At 46.1% G+C, this 25426-nt stretch overlaps 1 protein-coding gene across 1 annotated transcript in view; it reads left to right on the top strand.

The window, feature by feature from the left end:
• EIF3E (eukaryotic translation initiation factor 3 subunit E) overlaps positions 1-25426 on the top strand; it is a 50486-nt gene that overhangs the window by 14385 nt on the left and 10675 nt on the right. Inside the window, exons 6-10 of the mRNA XM_069731777.1 lie at positions 13197-13322; positions 13528-13652; positions 15962-16088; positions 18679-18780; positions 20604-20713. Of these exons, the coding sequence (XP_069587878.1) occupies positions 13197-13322; positions 13528-13652; positions 15962-16088; positions 18679-18780; positions 20604-20713 (590 nt within the window). The remainder of the gene's footprint in view (positions 1-13196; positions 13323-13527; positions 13653-15961; positions 16089-18678; positions 18781-20603; positions 20714-25426) is intronic.

Raw genomic sequence — 25426 nt, 5'->3', positions numbered from 1 at the left:
CCATGAGCGTCTGTAGTGTCACAGTCCAGCAACATGGCTGACCACTGGTCAATATTGCAAGCAACCCTTAACCTCTTCATTCTTAAGAGTGGAGATGATTTTTATTAACACGTTAATTGCAAACTTGCTTGGTTTTTATAAGCACATTGCATTTTTACCCATTTAATAAGATGAAACACCCTCTTTAAATATTTGGTGGGTGACCAATGGCTGGACTTTCCGTGACCACTAGATCTTTGTTCTCAACCGTGATGCTGATGCTCGTTACATGATATTATATAGAAGACACTGCTGAGCGCACAGTTGGAGGCACCCATAGCACCTTGGGATGTAATGTAGGGGGCACCCATGGCTCCATAGGATGTAATGTAGGTGGCACCCACGGCTCCGTAGGATGTAAAGTAGGGGGCACCCACGGCTCCGTAGGATGTAAAGTATGGGGCACCCACGGCTCCGTAGGATGTAAAGTATGGGGCACCCACGGCTCCGTAGGATGTAATGTAGGGGGCACCCACTGCTCCGTAGGATGTAATGTAGGGGGCACCCACTGCTCCGTAGGATGTAATGTAGGGGGCACCCACTGCTCCGTAGGATGTAATGTAGGGGGCACCCACTGCTCCGTAGGATGTAATGTAGGGGGCACCCACTGCTCCGTAGGATGTAATGTAGGGGGCACCCACTGCTCCGTAGGATGTAATGTAGGGGGCACCCACGGCTCCGTAGGATGTAATGTAGGGGGCACCCACTGCTCCGTAGGATGTAATGTAGGGGGCACCCACTGCTCCGTAGGATGTAATGTAGGGGGCACCCACTGCTCCGTAGGATGTAATGTAGGGGGCACCCACTGCTCCGTAGGATGTAATGTAGGGGGCACCCACGGCTCCGTAGGATGTAATGTAGGGGGACCCCATGGCTCCGTAGGATGTAATGTAGGTGGCACCCATGGCTCCGTAGGATGTAATGTAGGGGGACCCCATGGCTCCGTAGGATGTAATGTAGGGAGCACCCACTGCTCCGTAGGATGTAATGTAGGGGGCACCCACGGCTCCGTAGGATGTAATGTAGGGGGACCCCATGGCTCCGTAGGATGTAATGTAGGGGGACCCCATGGCTCCGTAGGATGTAATGTAGGTGGCACCCATGGCTCCGTAGGATGTAATGTAGGGGGCACCCACGGCTCCGTAGGATGTAATGTAGGGGGCACCCACGGCTCCGTAGGATGTAATGTAGGGGGACCCCATGGCTCCGTAGGATGTAATGTAGGGGGCACCCATGGCTCCGCAGGATGTAATGTAGGGGGCACCCACTGCTCCGTAGGATGTAAAGTAAGGGGCACCCACTGCTCCGTAGGATGTAAAGTAAGGGGCACCCACTGCTCCATAGGATGTAATGTAGGGGGCACCCAAGGCTCCGTAGGATGTAATGTAGGGGGCACCCATGCACAGCTGCATATTTCTCCACTCTGCCCTGATTGTCTACGGGGTACAGAGGACCCATGATCTGATCACCAGTCGTTTCCCTGCGGATGTGCAGTCACAGTGGGATGTTTGTGGTTTTTGGCTGCTGCTCATTTACTGTATTTTGCTGTATTTACGAGTCTTTTGGTTTTTATTTAGTTGCTTTTTTTGTTGTTTGATACCAATTAATCTAGTAATTATTTATTCTGAAAATCGTATATACAATCTGCTATTGCATTTTCTGGTGGTAGGTCGGCAATGGTTTACTCCTTGATACATCCATGCAGGTGTGTGTCGGATGTATACACTTTAGGCAATGGCCATGTGGGGTCTTGCAGATGGGAGCTATCATTCGTGCCTGGTATTGAAGCCTTTGGTTTATTTAGGGGTTCACACTTCCATGATTGTAAGTGGGCCAGACAAATGAAGACTGGTCCGCAAACTGGGGAGATGAGGGGCTCATGTGCTAAATCTGTCTGCTATATTATATACTATTCTAATATGTAAAATGGACCAGACCAGTGCAGGCGCCAGGGAATTGGCACATAGGTTAATATTGGACAATGCGCCGTCCATTGCGCACTGCCCGAGAGTATGGCCGTCAGAACGAGCCCTTAGAGAGGACGTGGTGTCATTACTGCATAAGTATTGTGGGGGTAAATGCATCTATCCATTGAGATCGACTAAGGAAAGAGAGAGGGCATCAATGAGGACCGGGTGAAGCTTTACTTTCTCCTATAAAGTTAAAGGTGGCCAGCGTGGTCCTAAAGATCATCCAGGCCTGTGATCACAACAAAAGCCTTAAAGAAAACCTTGTATATCTTCAAACACTCTTCACCTGCAGATAATAGGTTAATCTGAAGGTTAGTAGCGTTACAACGCTGTCAAGCCGTCTTATTGAAAGTGCGGCTACCTGGAGAAAATTAACTTTCTTCCTTCCACAAGCTGCCGGCTTTCTTTCATACAGGCCTGCACAACGCTGGTAAAGTAACCACTCGCAGCACTGTGATGGGCGGCTCTGTACACGCCCTGTACTGAGCGCTGACCTTCTCCCCTCCGGCACACATCTGCGGCTGGCCGAAGCCGATGGCTCCAGGGGGAATTAATCTACCATATATACTCGAGTATAAGCCGACCCGAGTATAAGCCGACCCCCCTAATTTTGCCACAAAAAACTGGGAAAACTTAATGACTCGAGTATAAGCCTAGGGTGGGAAATGCAGCAGCTACCGGTAAACGTCAAAAGTAAAAATAGATACCAATAAAAGTAAAATTAATTGAGACATCAGTAGGTTAAGTGTTTTTGAATATCCATATTGAATCTGAAGCCCCATATAATGATCCATAAAGTTTATGATGCCCCCATAAGATGCTCCATATTAAAGTATGCCCCATATAATCCTGCATAAAGGTTAATAATGGCCCCATAAGATGCTCCATAGACACATTTGCCCAATATAATGCTGCACAAATGTTGATTATGGCCCCATAATATGCTCCATACAGACCCTTGCCCCATTTGCTGTTGCTGTGATAAAAAAAAAAAAATCACATACTCACCTCTCCGTCGCTCAGGCCCCCGGAACTTTCAGTATTCACCTGCTCCTCGTTCTGGCGCCGCAGCGTCTTCTGCACTGACGTCCAGGCAGAGTGCGCGCACTAACCACGTCACCGCGCCCTCTGACGTGAGCGTCACTGCTGAAGACGGAGCGGCACCCGGAACGGGGAGCTGGTGAATATTCCGCAGCACAGCGCTCCCCTCCCCGTTATACTCACCTGCTCCTGGCTCTGTGCAGTCCCTGGTTCCCCAGCACCGCAGCTTCTTCCTGTACTGAGCGGTCACCGTTACCGCTCATTACAGTAGTGAATATGCGGCTCCACCCCTGTGGGAGGTGGACCAGCATATTCATTACTGTAATGAGCGGTACCATGTGACCGCTCAGTACAGGAAGAAGCTTGGGCGCCAGGGACCTGCAGGGACCGCGCCAGGAGCAGGTGAGTATAATTAGACAGCCCCCGCTCCCCCTCCCCTGCCGACCCCCGGGTATGACTCGAGTATAAGCCGAGAGGGGGACTTTCAGCCCAAAAAAATGGGCTGAAAATCTCGGCTTATACTCGAGTATATACGGTACTTTCTCCCAATAGTCAGGATATATATAACATTAAGCCAAATACTCACTCGCATCCTTACTTGCGACAATCGTGTGTACATTATTTTTTTTTATAGTTTGTCAGCATGTAAACCCCTATGAAGGTATTGTCCCGAGGTGCACAACCCCTTTTAAAGCTGTGTTCACCCTTGCTGTATCTTATCTTATCTTTTTTTTTTTTTTTTTTATGTTTTTCATTATTACAGTCCATTATTTTGCTGTAATTTTAAAAATAAACCACAAAATGCAGCCGAACCGTCCCATGTGCACAGCGGCGGACCCTGGGCTGTCTGCTCGGTGGGGTCGGCTCGGTGCAGACCAGGTGGGCACAACAGCAGCGATTGTAATCTGAATCTCCAGCAGAAAATTCAAATGCTGAAAAGCAGACTGGCAAATTGTAGGTAATCGTCAGTAATGTCCCGCGGCGGCCCGGCCTCCTCTTATCGGCCACTTCCATCTGCCTCTGCTGGAATATTACTACGGATTTAGGAGAGTAAGAGTCATTTACTGGGGAAATGTAAACAGCTTAAATGAGGTTAATAAAAGCCGAGCCGTGGTTTCATTACAAGCCCCTGAAAAGAGCTGCTTATTCATATCATTTGTTAATGCTGGGAGTGAATTTTGAGAATGAAGATTTAATGTCTTGTTCGAGGCTCCGCACAGTAAATTTATTGTTGCTGGCCAGTGACTGAATGTGCCGTTCCCCCAGCAAATGGAACTTTAGGTAACCCCTGTAAAAACCCAGATATTGAAACTATTCTAGCATATCCTCTCCTGAAAGGTTGGTATGCAGAGCCAACTGTAATGACATGGAGCCGGGCCAAAGAGCTCACATGAGCCCTCGACTTAAGGGAAACCAGCGCACCGCAATATACAGAAAAGCCCCCACAACCTGCTAGACCGGGGGGTAAACTGATTACCTGGTATAATCTGACACCTGGTAATAAATATGGCCTGACAGTCATTTTAATCATTTTTTTTTTGCCCCAAATAACATGGATTGCTGGATCTACCGGTGTACATCCTGACCTCCCTGGTTGGTGATTCCCACCATTGAAAAATGTTGACGTATCTGGATCTACCGGTGTACATCCTGACCTCCCTGGTTGGTGATTCCCACCATTGAAAAATGTTGACGTATCTGGATCTACCGGTGTACATCTTGACCTTCCTGGTTGGTGATTCCCACCATTGAAAAATGTTGACGTATCAGTAGACTGGTGGTAACTTTGTGACCAGTGCCTTTCTCCAGCCACGCTCAAGAGTAGGGTTCTGGAACTACCCTTCGAAGTTGGAGCTGCAAATGTGCAAGAGCAGACTAAGCAGTCTAGTGCTAAGTACGTCATTGGAAAAGAATGGAGTGGCGGTGCACATGCGTGTCTGCCACTCCTTGCTGATCTCTGTTATCTCTGTTCTCTGGATTGGTGGGGGTCCCACCAGCCGAACCCACACTTATCAGAAAGTGCTCAAATATTCTGTGGACAGGTGACATCTTTAAATGTTTAGAATTCCTCCTCTATTTCGTTAATAAGCTTGCGGAATGTAGACCTTTTATGGTAGATCCCCAGCTTGATTGTCTAATGAATGCGGGTCCCACAACTTGTTTGTCAATTTTCATAGCTCCCTTAAAAGCTAAATGAGAGCCCATCTGAGCACCCATCTCGCCATTCTTTTGATAGTTGCCTAAACCTGCATCCATCATTTAGACCCTTATTCGACATTTACAGTTGTTTTTGTTGCTTTTTTTTCTGTACCAAATTTATTGTAACACGTTGCTAATCTGCACAATAAGAGTTTTTTTTTTTTTGTGCGTGACCTTTTTTGCAACTTTTTAGAGGACTAAAATTTAGCAAAATTTGCCCAAAATAAACACACATGGGGAGGCAAAAAACATCTGGGAAATCCCAAGTCTTGCCCACAATTATAAAAGTATCCTTTTATATTATTTCTAAATACTCTTTTTCGGTGATTACTTTGTATCTCCGTTCATTCTGCACCCACACACACAAATGATACACCATTTGAAAGGTAAACTTGCCCCCTTCAGCAAGAAAATAGCCAAACAAACCACAATGTGATCACAAAATACAGTTTAAACATTAATTTTCATAAACCTGCAGTAAGGAAAAATGACCTGCAGGTGGCATCACACTACCCCAAAGCACACTACCACAAAGCTGCTTACAGACATCACAAACAAATACTAACATTTGCCTTGTGGGCTTTCCAGCTTGCTCAACTCCTTGCCCAGCTGATTTCAGGCACATTGGAGTATTGCACACTTCACTGCAGGTGAGCCACATATGCAAACGCATTTGTAAACATGCACTGCCTATTCAATTGCAGACTTGCTCCATTTATACTCCACCGACACACACAAATGATACACAATTTCAAAGGTCAAATTACCTGCAGGTGGCATTTGCCTTGGGGTCTTTCCAGCTTGCCGAAGTGCTTGCCCAGCCTATTTCAGTCAAATTCAAGGATTGCACACTTCACTGCAGGTAAGTCACATGCAAACACATTTGTAAACATGCACTGCTTTTTCGGTGATTACTTTGCCCCACACACAAATAATACACCATTTGAAAGGTAAACTTGCCCCCTTCAGCAAGAAAAGAAACAAACAAACCACTCATTCACGATTTGATCAGTAAATACAGTTTAAACATTCATTTTCAGAAGCCTGCAGAAAAAATATAACCAACAGGTGACACGACAACCTCTAGACATTTTTTTTTAGCCTCTACTTATCAAACCAATTTATTGTACTACCAATCTACATGTAGAAATACCTCTCTGTGTTCATAGTCTCATTAAATACATTTACATTTGACCAGTTTGATTTTCCTGAAATTGCCTGCTCCCCCGACAACCAATGTGCGAAAATTTCTCACGGGCCAACTAGTATAGAATAAAAGACAAAAACAGGTGGCAAACTCATGCAAAATAGAGTACAAATATAAAGAATAAAATGAAAAATCTAGACCATAAAAGGCGCAAACGCAGTGATTGTGCCCTTTATTTGTTTGTTGTGCTTTCGCCTTTGAAGTTGTTGCAGGACACTTTTGGAATCGAATTTTTTTTTTTTTTTTGCTCCAAATCTAAAATGAATCATTTCAAGTTATGATAGAATTTTAGTCGTTTACATGGCAGCAGACTGAAAAGAAGCCTTGTGTTTTCTGATCCTGCGGGTCCCTTCCATCTTGCTAAAATGGACTATTACTGCAGGATCAGACTACACAAGGTTTGTAGTCTGTTACCGTGGATACATATTGATCTGTTTTAGTAGCTGTATCCAAAAACAGAATCAAATATGAAATAACTTCAGTTTTGGTTAAATACCCGTCTGGTGAAACTAACAGATGGCTCTTTAAAGGGATATTCGAGCTTTGTGAAACGTTTTGCAAGTCTCTTGTCGATCAACAGCTCACACTGTCTGGGTCCTCCAGCGATTGGCTGTAATCAGTGGGCAAACCTTGCCATAAGTGTTCATTTTCCCCGCAGCGCCACCACAGGAGTATTTGTTACAGTGCCCGTCGCAGTCATTGGACTGTCTGTGTAATCTAAAACCGGACCGGTCCTCCAGAGCGAAAGTCTGGAGCATTTGACATGGGGGTCAGCATTCTTGTTGCCTCGTTCTGCGGGTGCTATGGACACCTTGTGACACCTGCTGCGAGCTCTGTATTGTCCCACCCGGGCAGGGAGACTATCGATGCCAGGCGGTGAGTGCGGTCTCTCTTACCGTACATGAATAAACACAATGGTGCAGACATTTAAGTCCGTCCTTTGGCTGAGCCGGGACTGGCACGGGCCGGGAGCTGTCAGCCACCTGTAGAGACGGCTTTTGTGCTGCGCAGAATACGGATCTTCTGCAGCAGGAAAGCAAATCCATCAGTCTGGGATGGAGAGGAGTAATGACATCCGAGGCCTGAAGCCATTCCATCGGTTTAATCTGTTTTTAATGATCCCTGTATGGGAGTTTGTCACTGTGATGTGCGGGGCTGTATACATTGGTGTCATACACAACTGTCCGGGGAGCCCCTAACTCATTCATTGCCCCATTATCAAAAATTGGATATCAACAGATGGTGTGCATTACATATGGACCATACGTGACATATGGGCAAACGTACAGCAAAGGGTGCAGCACCAGACCTTGCATGGATCTGCTGGACTGAACTTGGGTCATTAATATCCCATCATTGGGGCCCAAGACACAGCACCCCGACCGATCCGTTGATTTAAGTTCTGACGCAGGATGGATGTAAGCCGCATATAATGGAGCTGGGAGGGGGGCAATTTTTATTTTTTTTTTAATTTTTTTTATATGTTGGTCTTAAAGCCGACATTTAATACTGCTGCAATGTGACATCTGTAGGAGCGGTTAGTATGCATGATAGGACATCGCAGCACTCAGGTGACTTGCTGTATCTTCCGCTAGCCAGGCAAGTTTCACACTGCCACCATTTACGATGCGAGTAATGACTGCATTGTCCTCACCGATCGCGGGACTCCTTACCTAAAGTCACCAGCCACCGCTATGTCCGTCTCTACTTATGAAGCACGTCCAGCCTACTACTCCAACTTCTAAAATAAAAAGTTTAGGCATTACAACTCTGCAGATCCAGGTTTGGAGTTTATAAAGCTTCTATGCAAGTGACTCGTCATACATTCGACAGTTGCCCAAAATACCAGCCCATACTTCAGATGGTGGACGTGACGCGCATCATTTCGGGCTCTGCATTACTGATGCAAGACGCAAATATTTTTTGGTTATCGCTGGATCTACAGGGGTCAGACATGGAAGAATTGCTGGCCTATCTACTACAGCCCCATCATTATTTATTCTCTGCCCAATATTGCAACTCGGACACATCAGCAAAATAAGGGGTAAAAGATTGTCTTGGGACGGGCCATCACTTGTAAATGTGTCCTTGGCGAGATCTTATTTCTAATGACATCGCTTTCCATCGAGACAATATAATTTGATTGCTACAGATTCTCCTCATGGCAACAGATTTGTAGATGAGGATGTCGGGCACCATGTCCCTTGCTCCCAGGTTCTAGCATTACATAAAGGACATTTCACTGAGTTTATACAGAGTACTTCCTCCAGTTCCTACTGCTCCACTGATTTTAGATTAGTTTTTCTTTCTTTTTTGCGACCCTCTGTTCCAAAGTTATGCCCCTTGGTAATAGTGATTTTCATTTTTCCTTCATCCTACTGGGCGTGTACCATGCAGCTTCTGTGGGCGTGGCTTTGTTGTGATTGGCTAGTGTCAGAGGATGAAAAAGCACACACCCACAGAAAAGTTCTTTTTGTACACTCCCAGTTGGTAGAAGGGAAAAAGTTGCACCTTTATTATCGGGGGGCATAACTTTAAAACAGAGAGGCACAGAAAAAAAATAAAAACTGTTCTGGAATCAGTGGAGGCGAAAGGAAATGCAGTCCTTACTAGGTCCCTACAATTAAAACTGCACTTTTTTAATATTTTGCAGCCATCTTAACTACCTTTTTAAATAAAATGGGGCAGAAGGACCCTGAGATCTGGGATTAGCTCGGAAAGGATATTTAGGAATGATCTGTCGTTGGTAGGAATCTGATGGACGGCAGATATGTATAATATTCGCGGTGCGTTGGAAAGTCTACACACTCGCGTTCCCTTGGGAATCGGAGGCTAGCCCGGCTTCAGTGTCTGCTCTGACTTTCTCTGCGCTGGGACCCGTTTGCCGGGTGAAGATTCATTTAAAGTGATGGCTGGAGAAACCGAAGCCATGAAAGGCCCATTGTGCGGCCGCTCTGAGATTAGAATTTGACACTCTCAATGACCTAGTGTAGTTCAGAGTTGTATAAATTACAGCTCTATGACCCCGCCGTTACCCTCCGCTTTCTGAAGACTTGAACTCCACCAGATAAAATAACTAGACCTGTTCTCAAGATCCAGCGAAGTGGGTGGTGGGAGGGCAGCGCCCGCTGATTGGGGGAGGGGGGATACAGGTGTCTGTTTCATAACACATTGTTTGCAATGAGACGTCTATAAAAAAAAAAAAAAAAAAAAAAATTTCCATATTGTAACTTGACGGAATTCCCATAATTTTTTTTTCTTTCCAATTTTGCTGAGTAAGTTTTTCTAGCGATGGGCAAGTGACAATTGGATGATTCCAGACGGCTGCGATAAGATTGCATTTTTAATGGCCGCAACGCCTGGACTCCATACGTCAGCCTCCCTATATCACAGCGGGGTATGATGGTATCTCATGCTCACTGAGCAAGTTTTAGTTTTTATATATTGGCTTTTTATTACATTGCACGCAAAATAAAAATGTAATGTCTACTGCAAATGTGTGTATTAAGGCTATATTCACACTTTGCGTTTTTTCTGCATTTTTTTTTAAGCTGCGTTTTACAGAAGCAACAAAGTCTGAGATTTCAGAAATCTTAGTTTTTTGTTTTTTTTCTGACTTATTTGGAAAACTGCGTTTTTGCAACCTGCAGCATGTCACTTCTATCAGCGTATTTACATAGTTACATAGTTATTAAGGTTGAAGGAAGACTATATGTCCATCTAGTTCAACCCATAGCCTAACCTAACATGCCCTAACATGTTGATCCAGAGGAAGGCAAAAAAAAACCATGTGGCAAAGAGTAAGCTCCACATTGGGGAAAAAAATTCCTTCCCGACTCCACATACGGCAATCAGACTAGTTCCCTGGATCAACGCCCTATCAAGGAATCTAGTGTATATACCCTGTAACATTATACTTTTCCAGAAAGGTATCCAGTCCCTTCTTAAATTTAAGTAATGAATCACTCATTACAACATCATACGGCAGAGAGTTCCATAGTCTCACTGCTCTTACAGTAAAGAATCCGCATCTGTTATTATGCTTAAACCTTTTTTCCTCCAAACGCAGAGGATGCCCCCTTGTCCCTGTTTCAGGTCTATGATTAAAAAGATCATCAGAAAGGTCTTTGTACTGTCCCCTCATATATTTATACATTAAAATAAGATCACCCCTTAGTCTTCGTTTTTCCAAACTAAATAGCCCCAAGTGTAATAACCTATCTTGGTATTGCAGACCCCCCAGTCCTCTAATAACCTTGGTCGCTGTTCTCTGCACCCGCTCCAGTTCAGCTATGTCTTTCTTATACACCGGAGACCAGAACTGTGCACAGTATTCTAAGTGTGGTCGAACTAGTGACTTGTATAGAGGTAAAATTATATTCTCCTCATGAGCATCGGTTTTTTTTCACCCATAGGAAACAATGGAGAAGTGCAAAAACAGCAGGTATCGTTTTTTGCTGCGTTATTGGTGCAAAACCCCCCAAAACTCTCCAATTTTCATCCTGAAAACTCAGACAATTGTGACCTGTGATTTACACCCATATGGCATCCATAATTATACATCAGCAGTTAAAAATGTACATTGTGAAATACAGTTCTTAGGTTTTATTTTTTTTTTGCTCACCCATGGACTGGAATGCGTGAATTTCATCTGATAGATGGATGGTGCATTTTTTCATTTTTTTTTTTTTCTTTACGGGACTGGACCCATGTGAAAAATATCCTTATTGAATTGCATTGGTCATGTCATATGCTCGGCGGAACAACGAAGATACTAATTATTTAATGTTTATTTTAGTGAAGATGAATATGGGATGGTGAGCAAGCAAGAAACATATAGGATGGACAGAGATGGGATAGATGTCTATATATACAGTGGCATGTAAAAGTTCGGGCACCCCTGGTCAAAAGTACTGTTATTGTGAAGATGAAATGATCTCTAAAAGGCCTGAAGTTAAAGATGACACATTTCCGTAGTATTTGAGGCAAAATACCACCTATTTTCATCTTTTACATTTTAAAAATTATGAAAACGAAAATGCGCTGATGCAAAAGTTTGGCACCCTGCGTGGTTAGTACCTAGTTACATCCACTTGTGCGAGTATTACAAAAGTAGCCAGACAAGTCTTTAAGTTCTCGTTTGAGGCATTTACATCCATTCTTCCTTGGAAGATTCTTCCAATTCTGTGAGATTCCTGGGTCTTCTTGCATGCGCTGCTGTCTTGAGGTCTAGCCACAGATTTTCAATGATGTTCAGATCACGGGACTGTGAGGGCCATTGTAAAATTTTCAGCTTGCGCCTTTTGAGGTCATCAGTTGTGGATTTTGACATGATTTTGATCATTGTCCATTTGTAGAAGTCATCCTCTAGCTTTTTTTTTTTTTTTTTTTCAGATGGAGTTATGTTTGCATCAAGAATTTAACATTTATCTGTATCCATTCATTCCTCTACCTGTGAAATGTTCCCTGTGTCATTGTCTGTAACACAACCACAAAGTATGACTGATCAACCCCCATGCTTTTTAATGGTTGGCAAGATGTTCTTTTCCTGAAATTCCGTTCCCTCCCCCCCCCCCCCCTTTTTTTTTTCTCATACCTGTCTTCACTGTGGCCGAAGAGTTCTAATTTAACTTAATCTGTCCACAGAACTTGTATCCAAAATACATCAGGTTTGTCCAGGTGTTCTTTTGCATACTTCTGACTTTTATGGTGAGGACACAGGAGAGGTTTTCTTCTGATGACTCTTCCATGAAGGTCTTTTTTGTGCAGGTGTCTCTGAACAGTAGAACAATGTATCACAACTCCAGAGTCTGCTGAATCTTTCAAGGTCTTTTGCAGTGAAGTGGGGGTTCTGATTAGCCTCTCTAGCAATCCTTTTTTCCTTGGTCTTCCGGACCTTATCTTGACCTCCAATTATTTTATTTATTTTTTTGCGTAAAATACAAAGGAAATGGGTCATCTCTAACTTTTAAGTTTTAGAGATCATTTCATCTTCAACTTGCTTAAGGGTGTGTGCCCACGATCAACGTCAAAACCGCAGTGGCCAGATGTTGCTTAGTGGATGTGATTTCTAGAAATGCCATGTTCACTATGTGTGCCCGCGGACCACCCACTGAAACTGACATGCGGCATAATAAATAAATAATAATAATCTTTATTTTTATATAGCGCTAACATATTCCGCAGCGCTTTACAGTTTTGCACACATTATCATCACTGTCCCCGATTGGGCTCACAATCTAAATTCTCTATCAGTATGTCTTTGGCATGTGGGAGGAAACCGGAGTACCCGGAGGAAACCCACGCAAACACGGAGAGAACATAGAAACTCTTTGCAGATGTTGTCCAAGGTGGGACATTTTTCAGGATGCAGAATGTGAGGTTCTCTTGTGGTCTTCGCAACAGAAATGTAATCAATAGAAATGTATTGAATGAGGTAAATCCGCACGGTTCGGTGAACACATGTGTTCAATAGAAGGCAGCGAAAATACGCTGCATCCAAAGCCCGGCTACTTATGGATCGTGGGCCATGTATATACCTATCTCTAAATGACGATAAGTTATAAAACAAATAGAACATATATATTATATAATATTCTAGTGTTCACAGCTGTTGTGTGGACGTCTCACGGAATCCAACATCGGACGCTCCACAAGCCCGCACCGGGAACATGTCTGTCGGGTATGGATGGTGATGTCTCGGGGTCACACTTATGTTTTTGCTCTTCCTCTGCTGGCAGGTGCCCTCCACAGACAGGAACGCCCTCAGCTCCCTCTGGGGAAAGCTGGCTTCAGAGATCTTGATGCAGAACTGGGATGCCGCTATGGAAGACCTGACCAGGCTGAAGGAGACCATCGATAACAATGTACGTGGCTTCATTAAATGTCTCGCCTCCGGAACAACCAAAATATGTTTTTATGTTGAGATCTTAGCAGCGTTGAGTCATACAGAGGCAAACCATGAATTTAGACTGCGCACCACGCAGGTCCCGTCGCCGGAGCGCCACGCAGGTCTCGTCCGACAGTGGATGTCATTAATGTTTTGCTCTTGTTGTGTTCTTGCACCTCCAGTCCGTCAGTTCTCCACTCCAGTCTCTCCAGCACAGGACCTGGCTCATCCACTGGTCTCTCTTCGTCTTCTTCAACCACCCTAAGGGACGAGACAATATAATTGACCTGTTCCTCTACCAGCCTCAGTAAGTGCCCCATACACCAATGTTATGTCGTCTTGTTATTTTGTAAAAAAAACACACAAAACTTAAAAAAAAATGTATATTTTTTTGTTATAGTGAAAATGGTTCTCTTTCAGCAATAGCCACATAGTGACTTGTTTTTTCCCAACCACCCTGTGAAAGCGTATAGACCGGTGGGGGTCCGACAGCTGTGACCTGCACTGATCGATGGCATGTTTAGCACTCTGAGAATGGAGGGCAGGGCACATGCCTGACCTCTGCTCCATTCACTTCCTATAGGGTAGGCGCCCGCACGACTGCTCCCATCTAACGGGGGTAGAAGTTCTCCGTTGTGCCGATCGTTGCAGGTTCCAGCGGTCGGACCACCACTGATTAGAAATGTATCCCTATGCTGTGTATTTCTCCTATTTGTCAGTGGCCCCAGAGTGGAGGGGGGCTCGTTTCGGCTGTTGATCAATTTGCCGGTTGATATTGGCAGACGGGAGCGTGCGCAATATAAAGCGTGACTGTAGACCTTTGATGCCCCCAGATGAAGCCCCTTTGGCTCGTCCCATGTGTGGCGCTCACCCTCGATTCTTTAATTTGTCTCTCCCGAGGACGGTGTTGACTCTGAACAAGTCTGACAGGTTAGGAAATAAGAGTCCAGCATCTATGCCGCCCTCAGTTGCCTGAAGTACACGATATCTGTGTGAGCATATCCTGCGTCAATGCCTCCATTACTCAGCTCCAGGAGAGCGGCTGTAAATCAGCTGTCTGAAGGCCCGAAATGAGGCGCATCTGCTGTTTCACAAGCCGGCTCTGCCCCTATAACTACTACCAAATGTGCGGCGTATCCTCCCGCCCGCGGCCACGGGTAATTAACAGCAACCAATTATAAAGGATGGTGAGCGCTGATATGTGGGACGTCCGCGCTTTCATCCCAACGCTCCCACATCTTGTCTGTCTGATCGGCCACATGCATGGCCGTCGGGTTTAATTGGAGCCACTGTCCTGCCATGCAATGCACTAGGAAACCATTACTCATTCTCCTGGTTAGCAGCGCTTATGCTATAGGTTTTCAGACCCCATCATTTGAACCGCTCTTCCCACAGCGCAGGTGCGCCACCTCTGACCCCAGGCTGTTTTTGGTATTGCAGCAGCAGATGGGGTTAATGTAAAACCAGGGCTGTGGAGTCGGTAAGCTAAACCTCCGACTCCAACTCTGACTCCTCAATTTCCATGACTCCGACTCCACGACTTCCGACTCCACAGCCCTGCCTGTGCTCTTTTCCCTTCGGACACTTCATAGTCTTCAGAAGATTAGGGAAGCGGTTCTCTGTGGGGGGGGGGGGGTGCGACCATAACTTCCTGGCGGCGGCTGTATGTGGCCACAATGTACTGTGTAAAATCTGTCCTTCCAGTGGATGTGGATCTATTAAAAATAAATATATAAATAAAAAAGGGGCCGACCACTTTGATTAAATTGGCATGTACCTGCATATAAAACGCTCCGCCCTTCCCAGCTGTGTCCTCCTTCATCCGAAACGCAGACTTTTTTCCCACTCAGTGTTTCCTATTTAGTCTGAATATACTTTCACATAAGACCAGCTGAGTGTACTTTATATATCAGAACGAGCTCGCTGACAGATTCCCAGCGTCCTCATTTTTTGCAGGGAAACTAATGTCCACCACTGACTGGCTGCTTTCTGTACGCACTGTGCATAGGCAGAAATCTGTCACAGTGGTAGGGGCGTGGTTACACAGGGCGGTAGATGAGCACGAGACACCTATCCCTGTAGTGATATGCACAGCACAGTAAGTGACATCACTGGAATCAGGGTCTCTATTCCTACATCGTGCTACTCTTGTATTACATAACCCTTACATGGCGTCCTACCTGACCAGGAGTGATATTTGCACGGAGCCGAGGTTCCAGCTGCAGATCAGCCTGCGCCGCGCTCCCAGTCTCCGCTTCTCCACATCTGTTCGCCATCAGGTTTTTTTTTTTCTTGTTAGAGCGAAAAAAGAAAAACCTTCTCTTACAGATGTCCACGTGCTACCGAAATGCATCGGGTCACATTTGGCTTTTATTTTTAGGATAAATGTTACACTTGGTGTTGTAGCGCGTGAAATTGTCATATCCACATTCTTACAGGGGGACATGTCCGTTTATAGACAAGACGTTGTCATTTCGAGGGTTTGTTCTCCGCTTCCGCCTGTAAATGGCAGGTAGCTTTACAGTAATATTCAGCCGAGCCGATGAAACGTCGCCATACATTCTGTATCCGGTATTTCATGGCAGACGTTTTATTTGGGTGTTTTATCTCCCTTAGATACCTGAATGCCATCCAGACCATGTGCCCACACATTCTCCGATACTTGACCACAGCCGTCATCACCAACAAAGACGTAAGGAAGAGGCGGCAGGTCCTGAAAGATTTGGTGAAGGTGATCCAGCAGGTAAGGGCCACTACCTCTCGCAGTGCGGTCGTCATGTTTCCAGAGCCGTTTAATGGGAAGGGGACAGAAGATCCGTGCTGGCTGAGCCACGGGGGGCACAGAGCAGACCCCGGCTGTGTTATTGGGGGGCACGGGTCACACCCGGCTGTTATTGGGGAGCACGGGTCACACCCCGGCTGCGTTATTGGGGAGCACGGATCAGACCCTGGCTGCATTATTGGGGAGCACAGATCAGACCCCGGCTGTTATTGAGGATCACGGATCAGACCCCGGCTGTGTTATTGGGGAGCACGGATCAGACCCCGGCTGCGTTATTGGGGGGCACGGATCAGACCCCGGCTGCGTTATTGGGGGGCACGGATCAGACCCCGGCTGCGTTATTGGGGAGCACGGATCAGACCCCGGCTGCGTTATTGGGGAGCACGGATCAGACCCCGGCTGTGTTATTGGGGAGCACGGATCAGACCCCGGCTGTGTTATTGGGGGGCACGGATCAGACCCCGGCTGCGTTATTGGGGATCACGGATCAGACCCCGGCTGCGTTATTGGGGAGCACGGGTCACACCCCGGCTGCGTTATTGGGGACCACGGATCAGACCTCAGCTGCGTTATTGGGGAGCACGGGTCACACACCGGCTGCGTTATTGGGGACCACGGAGCAGACCCCAGCTGCGTTATTGGGGAGCACGGGTCAGACCCCAGCTGCATTATTGAGGAGCACGGGTCACACCCCAGCTGCGTTATTGGGGAGCACGGGTCACACCCCAGCTGCGTTATTGGGGAGCATGGGTCACACCCCGGCTGCGTTATTGGGGACCACGGATCAGACCCCAGCTGCGTTATTGGGGAGCACGGGTCACACCCCGGCTGCGTTATTGGGGAGCACGAGTCACACCCCGGCTGCGTTATTGAGGAGCGCGGATCAGACCACGGCTGCGTTATTGGGGAGCACGGATTAGACGCGGCTGCGTTATTGGAGAGCACGGGTCAGGCCCCAGCTGCGTTATTGGGGAGCACGGATCAGACCCCGGCTGCGTTATTGGGGAGCACGGGTCACACCCCGGCTGCGTTATTGGGGACCACGGATCAGACCCCAGCTGCGTTATTGGGGAGCACGGGTCACACCCCGGCTGCGTTATTGGGGAGCACGAGTCACACCCCGGCTGCGTTATTGAGGAGCGCGGATCAGACCACGGCTGCGTTATTGGGGAGCACGGATTAGACGCGGCTGCGTTATTGGAGAGCACGGGTCAGGCCCCAGCTGTGTTATTGGGGAGCACGGATCAGACCCCGGCTGCGTTATTGGGGAGCACGGATTAGACCCGGCTGCATTATTGCAGCCATGAAGGTCTTATTCGGAGATAACGCACCATTTCAGAGAAAGTTTACTTTGAAAAATCAGCCGACGACTATGCTTCTCAGATGACTAGTCCAAGGACGGCATTTGCACCTTTACCATAAACTGACCGTCTCTCCCTGTGGGTTTGTCTAGGGAGACACCTGTCAGTCTACGTGAGCAGGGAGAAGTCACCTCGGACTAATTGTCTGAGATACATAGTATCCGGCTTTTCAAAGGATGTTTTATCAGAAACTCTCTAGAAAACCTAGACGGCTGCAATAACGTGGTGCCGGCAGCATAAATCTTATTGTCAGGTTCTCTTGAAGAACTGAAATCTGAGTTCTGGTTCCTGTAAGTAACCACTAGTGATGAGCGAAAGTGCTTGGATAAGGTGTTATCTGAGCATGCTCTTGTGCTGTTTTGTTGGACAATCACCGCATCTGTTGCAGCTGTTGAACAGCCGTGAGACATGCAGCAGCATTGACGCAATCATATTTTTTGAGCACAATCGAAGACACTCAGTTAGCACCCGAGCATGCTCACTCATCACTAGTAACCACGTAAAAGTATCTATAGTATTGGATTTGTTGTGCACAGTCACTTGGGACCCCCGCCAGGTGAGATAATAAAGGGGTGGCAGATTTTGGACTGGCATTCATTTTAAAGGGCAGCATGAAATCCCCTATTTGCACTGTACAGGCCACTGAAGGGGAAACACAAGCCTTGACGCTGCTTCCCTCTGTGATCACAGCTGATCTCAGGGATGGGGAACTTGTCCGGTTTCTTACTTTGACACTTCATCTGTTCTCCCCTTTGCCAAATACATCCTAAAAGCAAAGGATAGCAGTGGGCAATTAGGTTTCCAGACGGCCGCACTCTTCTCTGCTAATCTGAATGCTCCCTGCTTATCGGAGTGACCATTATGCCAGTAGTAGATGGAGGCTGAAGATGGCGGATGACCTGTCTAGTGGGAATACATAGTCATTACAGGCGCTGCTGGTAAGATGTCATCAGGCTGATGTGGCAGAGCCGGGGCGACCGTTGCCGCAGTGAGCCGGGGCGACCGTTGCCGCAGTGAGCCGGGGCGACCGTTGCCGCAGTGAGCCGGGGCGACCGTTGCCGCAGTGAGCCGGGGCGACCGTTGCCGCAGTGAGCCGGGGCGACCGTTGCCGCAGTGAGCCTGTGCCGCGTCTTGTCTGAGGCTTGTGCTCTTAGTTATTGTCTCCTTTTTCTTTTTTTTTACCCGTACAGGAATCTTATACGTACAAGGACCCGATCACTGAATTTGTGGAGTGCTTATATGTTAATTTTGACTTTGATGGGGCTCAGAAGAAGTTAAGAGAGTGTGAATCGGTAAGTGGCGGCAGAAATGTTTGTAGGTGGGTATTCTGTCACTGACTGGATGTTAAACCATAAAGTCACTGGACGTGCTATAGTTTATTTATTGGAGTGAGCTGAAATCCGTTTCTGGGAACGCCGGGTGACCGCCAGTATCACACTCGTATATTCCCTCATTTAAGGGGTCGCCTAGTACTTTTATATTGATGGCCAATCCTTAGGATAGGTAATCAGTATACTGTCGGTGGAGCTGTGACACCCAGCACTCCCGATGATGTGCTGTTCCCAGTGCCAGCGGCAGCTGATGTAACCTGTTGCTGATCTGCATAGTGACCGTGGCCGTTAATGCACATCTGCTCCTATTTTAATAAATCGGATGGATCTGCAGTACCCCACTTCAGCCAGTATACAGTTGGAGTCGCTAGGCTGTTCGGCCATGGAGATTTTCAGCATTTAGTGCACACGTTATTGTACAAAGTGAAACCTCCTTGCGTCTTGCCACCAGATCTTACTGCAGGTCGTTTGCAGCAGGTTATAACAGCCAGAAGTGCTCTACTAAGTTCTAAAGACGCCTGTCATGGGCGGGTGATTTTAGGAGAAAACACTTGTTATATTCGATTTTGAGCTATTTATATTGTTCTTGTTTCCTGGGTTTATTGCAAACAGCAGAAAGTTTGTACATTTTCCTAAAAATCCTGATTTGTATTGGGGGTGAGGGTGAAAAATGTTAAAATATGCAAGTCATTGGCGTCGGCCGTGGTGCCTGCATGTAAGCGTCGTGGCCAGCGATCCACACTGCCAGTAGGGTTGGTCCCATGTTCTGCAGGTAGGAGAGTTCCCTAACATCTCGTACAAGCTGTTTCCGAGCATTATTGGCCCATACACCCCATGACGGGCAGATGCTGTCGGCCTCAGCATGTGTAGGATGCCGTACACACGAATCCAGGGCTGTAATTAGAAACATACGTCCCTAGTTTATAGGCCGGGCGGCCATGTGCAGGATCCGCACTTGTACATAGGTGTCCTGCTCAGCTCTGCCCCGCGGCTTTGATGTCAGCCGGCGAAGCATTGAGCTCCTGTACGTGTAACGAGGCAATATAACTCCGAAACACTGAGGACACGGCTACTAGTAATTAGCCGGGGAGTTATTGAAGTGGAGAACTTGTAACAATCTCATTAATGGCAGCGACTCGTGAGTCATCGGGGTAGAAACACGGAGCTGTGCGAGGACTTAGTCACAAACGTGGAGGTTGTTTGTATAACCCTTCACATAAGCCCACGTATGGGAGCAACTCGGCCCCGGGGGGCTTCACGTCACAGCCGTTCTCTGCTCATTTGTACGTTCAGCTCTTGCAACTCATGTCCGACCCCTAATCCCCATAGAGAAGCTGACATGCTACAGTTTCTTGAGCCGCAGCTGATCGTGTTTTTCTATGTCATCCTTGTACCCCTCCAGAATGGGGAAGACATTCTCCACTTGGAAAATAATGATGGATGATTCTCCTGACCGCTTCCACTGAGAATAATTAATCATGAAGCTATTGCATGTGTGCACGGTGGAAGGAGGGTGGGTGGCAGGGACGACCTGACCTGCTGCCGAGCCCCGGATGGATAAGGTTTCACTCTTTATAGGAATGTTGCAATTCCACAACATGGAATCATGTGGCTGGCCTGTCGCCGGCGTGGCTGGCCTGTCGCCGGCGTGGCTGGCCTGTCGCCGGCGTGGCTGGCCTGTCGCCGGTGGGGCTGGCCTGTCGCCGGCGGGGCTGGCCTGTCGCCGGGGTGGGGCAGATTTCTCCATTTGCTTTTTTGCTAACCTTTAGCTACCTCTTTCCTAGGTGCTGGTGAACGACTTCTTCCTTGTGGCATGTCTGGAAGATTTTATCGAAAACGCCCGCCTTTTTATATTCGAGACCTTCTGCCGCATTCATCAGTGTATAAGCATCAGGTAAGATCACGCAGCCTCACCGCTCCGTCCCCGTCTGACAGCGCTGATAACTAAGGACCATAAACTGCAGTCAGTTACATAACATAAGGGGAGATTAAACAATTGGTGGTTTAGTGCCCATTTCTAGAATTTGCTGCCACAAAGCTTTCTGGAAAGTTGATATAAACCACAAATAATGGTGATAATAATGTAATAGATCCACTTACACAGTTACCTCTGCGGATTGGCTTTTAGTTAGTGTCCCAGCAGTTGGACTCCCACTGATGTTGTAAACAGCCTAATTGGCAATTTACTTGGTAAAAATCCCCTCTGTTCTCAAGAATGGAGGGATTTTCAATGTTTTGTAGTGTATAGATCATTGCCTTAGCTTCCGGCCACCGCCGCAGTCTGTGCTTGGTAGTCTCGTAGGCATGGAGGGCCCTTACAAGCTGATCTCTATACAGCTTGTAAGCGCTGCTCTGAATCTGGTGAGACCTAATGATCTGCCAAGCTTCAGTGACTCAACGCAGCTCCGATGCCGCAGAGGTAAACCCGACCTGGGAGAGCGCAGCTTGTGGGACAGTTGTGCAATTGCTCCGAATTGTAGATTGGGATCTCGGCTTTTTCCTTTGAAAAGCCGTGAGGCTGAGAAGAGCTGTGCTCCAGGAAAAAAAAAACACAGGACAACCCCTTTAAGTCCGAATCCTGCCATTGTAGCAACCGATTGTGCCTCCACCACTTCCATAATCTCAGACTGAGGAGAAGAGGAGGGACACCCGGTGATGGATAGTTCTCATGGAAGAATCAGTCGGTGGTTGGATTTTTCATGTCGCTGGCCATCGGCTGTATATCTAATGCTCACGTGCACCCAGCGTCCAGATGTGAGCGTCCCGGGCATCGCGGAGGTGTCCACCACATCTGGCTGCTGGATGTCCTGCCCTTTAATTACACCATCGCGATTAGTCAGATTTGCTGCAGCCTTTTTGAGGTTTCCCGGTGATATACGGCCGTAGTAGAGAAGCAGCAGATCCAGTTTATTAAATCCTCAATCCTTCATCTGTTTCTTATATTTTCCCCCTGACATAATGTGGTAATGGCGGCCTTATCTTGTTCCCTCCCGTGACGAGGGGCACTGGGCTGTTCTCCGTTACTTTAATTATACAGCTGCTTGTCATTCACTTGTTACTTCATCTTTCCGGGAATTGCTGTGCCTATAAAGGGTCCGAGGATCTTTTCTTCTAGGGGTAGCGTGTATGCACTTGTTCACTAGAACAGCCTCCTGGTGGGCAATGTAAGAGCAGAACCATGACACCTGTACATTGCTGCAGTGATCCTGCTAGTTGTCAGGTCTGAAATCTCAGCAGAGGAAAAGGATCAGTGGTTTTCCTTAGAAGGTTCGGTGGATTTCCTTAAAACGTTTGGCATCTCTCCCTAGAAGGTTCGTCGGCTCTCCCTAGAAGGTTCGGCGGTGGAGCTCTCTTTTTTTTAAACATAAATTTTTATTTACAAATTGTGTCAAGCATTACATCTTATTGACATTAAATTCTTAATAATTAACACAACGTTATGGGGATTAGGGAAGGGAAGAGGATAGGGGAAATGGTGACATTACAATAACTATCCAATCACATTCTCTATATGCAAATCTGCAAAGTCATTTAAGAACGGTATTTAAACGGAAAGATAACCAATTGTTCCATTTTTTCTGAAATTGAGCTATATTATTATTAGATGTAGCGATTATTTTTTCTGATAGGCAATTTTCGTTGATCAGTGATACGACCTCGGGCAGTGAGGGGCACCTGGAGTTTTTCCAGTAACTAGCAATTTTGAGTCTTGTTGCTACAATAATATGTACAATCACTGTACGGAACTCATAGGGAAACGAGTCCAAATCAATAGCGAGTAACGCCTGCTGTGCATTAAGAGTCACCGGTATACCACAAATCTGGAACATCAGATGATCTATGGCTGCCCACAGACGTCTAATTCTGTCACAACTCCACCATATATGTAGCATGTCTGCACAGGGGTCTCCACACCTCCAGCACGTGTCTGGGGAACTGCAGAACATCCTGGACAATCTACTGGGAGTGAAATACCACCGATATAACAATTTCCTGGCGTTTTCTATGTGGTTAGTACATTTAGATTGGCTTCCAATAATTAAGAAGGATGCCCTCCACTGATCCGGTGTGAATGTGCAGTTTAGGTCTTTTTCCCACTTTTGCAGGTATGTAGTTAGAGAGGGCAGAGTATTCTCCAACATACAGTCGTAGCTTGTGGACAGCGCTCTAATCTGTGATGTCGGGTTCATCAGCATAGAGTAAAGTTTAGATGGCGGTGCAGGCATCTGTTTTTTCCTTTCAGTTAGGAAATGCCGGATCTGCAAATATTTGTAAAAATCCCTTTGAGGAACATTGTATTTATCTCTCAATGATGTAAAAGTAATTAATTCCTCCCCCTCAAACAAGTTCCCAATTGAGGTGGTTTTGGGTAAATTCCAATTTTTAAGTTTGAGGTCCGGGATACAATGCTCCAGTGTCTCTATAGGAGCTTTGAGGAATGCGGTTTGTATAAGGCCTAATTTATTAGTCAACACACTCCATAGCTCCAGAGCCGCGTCTATTGTTGGGGACATTTTTAGGTTTCTATTAGGGACTTTAGTTTGATTTGCATGGTAAAAAGCTGAGACCTTGGAGGTTCTCATCAAATGTTTTTCAATTGCTATCCAGTGCCGATCATCATCATTATTCCACATGAATCGTAACTGTTCGAATAATGCGGCCCTGTAGTACCGGACCACTGAGGGGCACCCCAGGCCACCCTTACTCATAGGGATGTAAAGCGTGTCCGCTTGGACTCTGGGTTTTCTCTCTTGCCAAATGTATTTTAAAATCATTGCTTGAATCTCTTTTAATATTTTCATTGGGAATATGATGGGGAGATTGCGGAACAAATACAGTATTTGTGGGAGAATGAACATTTTTACCGATGCAATCCTGCCCAGCCATGATAGTTCGTGTTTCTTCATACGTAACATGTCAGTTTGGATTTTCTTCCTTAGAGACTCATAATTCAGTGATAGCATTTTATCTGCCGAGAGTGTCAGCCGAATACCCAAATACTCAATGTGGTCATTTTCCCACTTAAAAGGGTACTTATTCTCAAAGCTTTTGGGGTGTTTTGTGAAAGGGGTTAGGTTTAATACCTGGCATTTAGACACGTTCAGCTTATAATATGATATTTTAGTATATGAATCGATTACTTGCATTGCTGCCGGTAATGATTCTGTCGGGTTTGTTAACGCTAGAATGATGTCGTCAGCAAATAAACCTATTTTGTGTTCCGTTTTATTCACCTGAATTCCTGATATCATCGAGTGTGATCTAATTTTCTGCGCTAGAGGCTCAATCACCAAAGCGAATATAAGGGGTGATAACGGACACCCCTGTCTCGTCCCGTTAGTAATAGTAAACCTGTCCGACATCATTCCAGAGACAGAAACCGATGCTGATGGGTGAGAATATAGCAGAGTGATTGCTTTAGCAATATTACCCGTAAATCCGAATCTGGCCAGAACCTCAAACAGGTATCCCCAATGCACCCGATCGAACGCCTTCTCCGCGTCCAGGGATAGGAGCAGAGAAGGCGTCCGGTCGCTCCCCGCCACATGGATGAGGTCAATCATTCGTCTGGTGCCGTCCAATGTCTGTCTAGATTTGATAAATCCAACCTGGTCTCTGTGCACCAGGGAAGGGATTACATCGGAGAGTCTATTTGCTAAGATTTTGGAGTACAGCTTGAGGTCAGTATTTAGTAGGGATATTGGCCTGAAATTACTTGGATGATCGGGAGTTTTTCCTGGCTTGGGAAGAGGGACTATAGTCGCTTGTAACATTTCTTCTCGTATTTTGCCTGTTTCAAATATATTTTGGAAGACTAATAATAGATGTGGGGACAATATTTGGTTGAATAACTTCAAGTATTCATTAGTTATACCATCCGGTCCTGGGGATTTATTATTTTTTGTTGCCTGAATGGTTTGTTGGATTTCTTTTTGGCTTATAGGTTGATTTATTGCCATCAATTTATCCTCTGGGATTTGGGGTAAAGATATGCTATTCAGGAAATTATTAATTAGCTCAGCGTTGGGTTGTGGGATAAGGTTGTCGGTCTTGAGATTATAGAGTGAGGAGTAATATCTTGCGAAAGTATTCGCAATTTCTTTAGGGTTGTATATTTTGTTCTTTTGATCATCTTGTATGTGAGCTATTTTTTGCTTTGTTAATCTCGCTTTAATCTTATTGGCAAGTATTTTACTCGCCTTATTCCCCTGCCAATAATATTTAGCTTTATTCCTCCTCAAATTATGCTCATATTTATATTGGAATAGCTGATATAGTTCGTATCTTGCCTTTTGTAGTTTCCTATATACCGTGGGTGATGGGCTATGTTTATGGATGTTTTCCATTGTTGCTATATTTTTATTGAGCTCTTCTATTTGTCGCATTCTCAATTTTTTGTGTTGCGCTGCTATCTGTATTAGCCGCCCTCTTATATAGGCCTTGTGGGCGCACCACACTGTGGTCGGGGATATGTCAGGGGTACTATTGATATCAAAAAATTCCTGGAGAAGGTCGTTAAGTTGGGATTTAATATTATCTGAGGCTATTAAGAAGTTATTAATTCTCCACGGAGAATAAGTTAAATTATTGTACGTCTCTTTAATTT

The sequence above is a fragment of the Ranitomeya imitator genome, chromosome 6 (genome assembly GCF_032444005.1).
Source record: "Ranitomeya imitator isolate aRanImi1 chromosome 6, aRanImi1.pri, whole genome shotgun sequence".
In the NCBI taxonomy this organism is placed as follows: Eukaryota; Metazoa; Chordata; class Amphibia; order Anura; family Dendrobatidae; genus Ranitomeya; species Ranitomeya imitator.
This window is presented reverse-complemented; position numbering and strand designations above follow the sequence as displayed.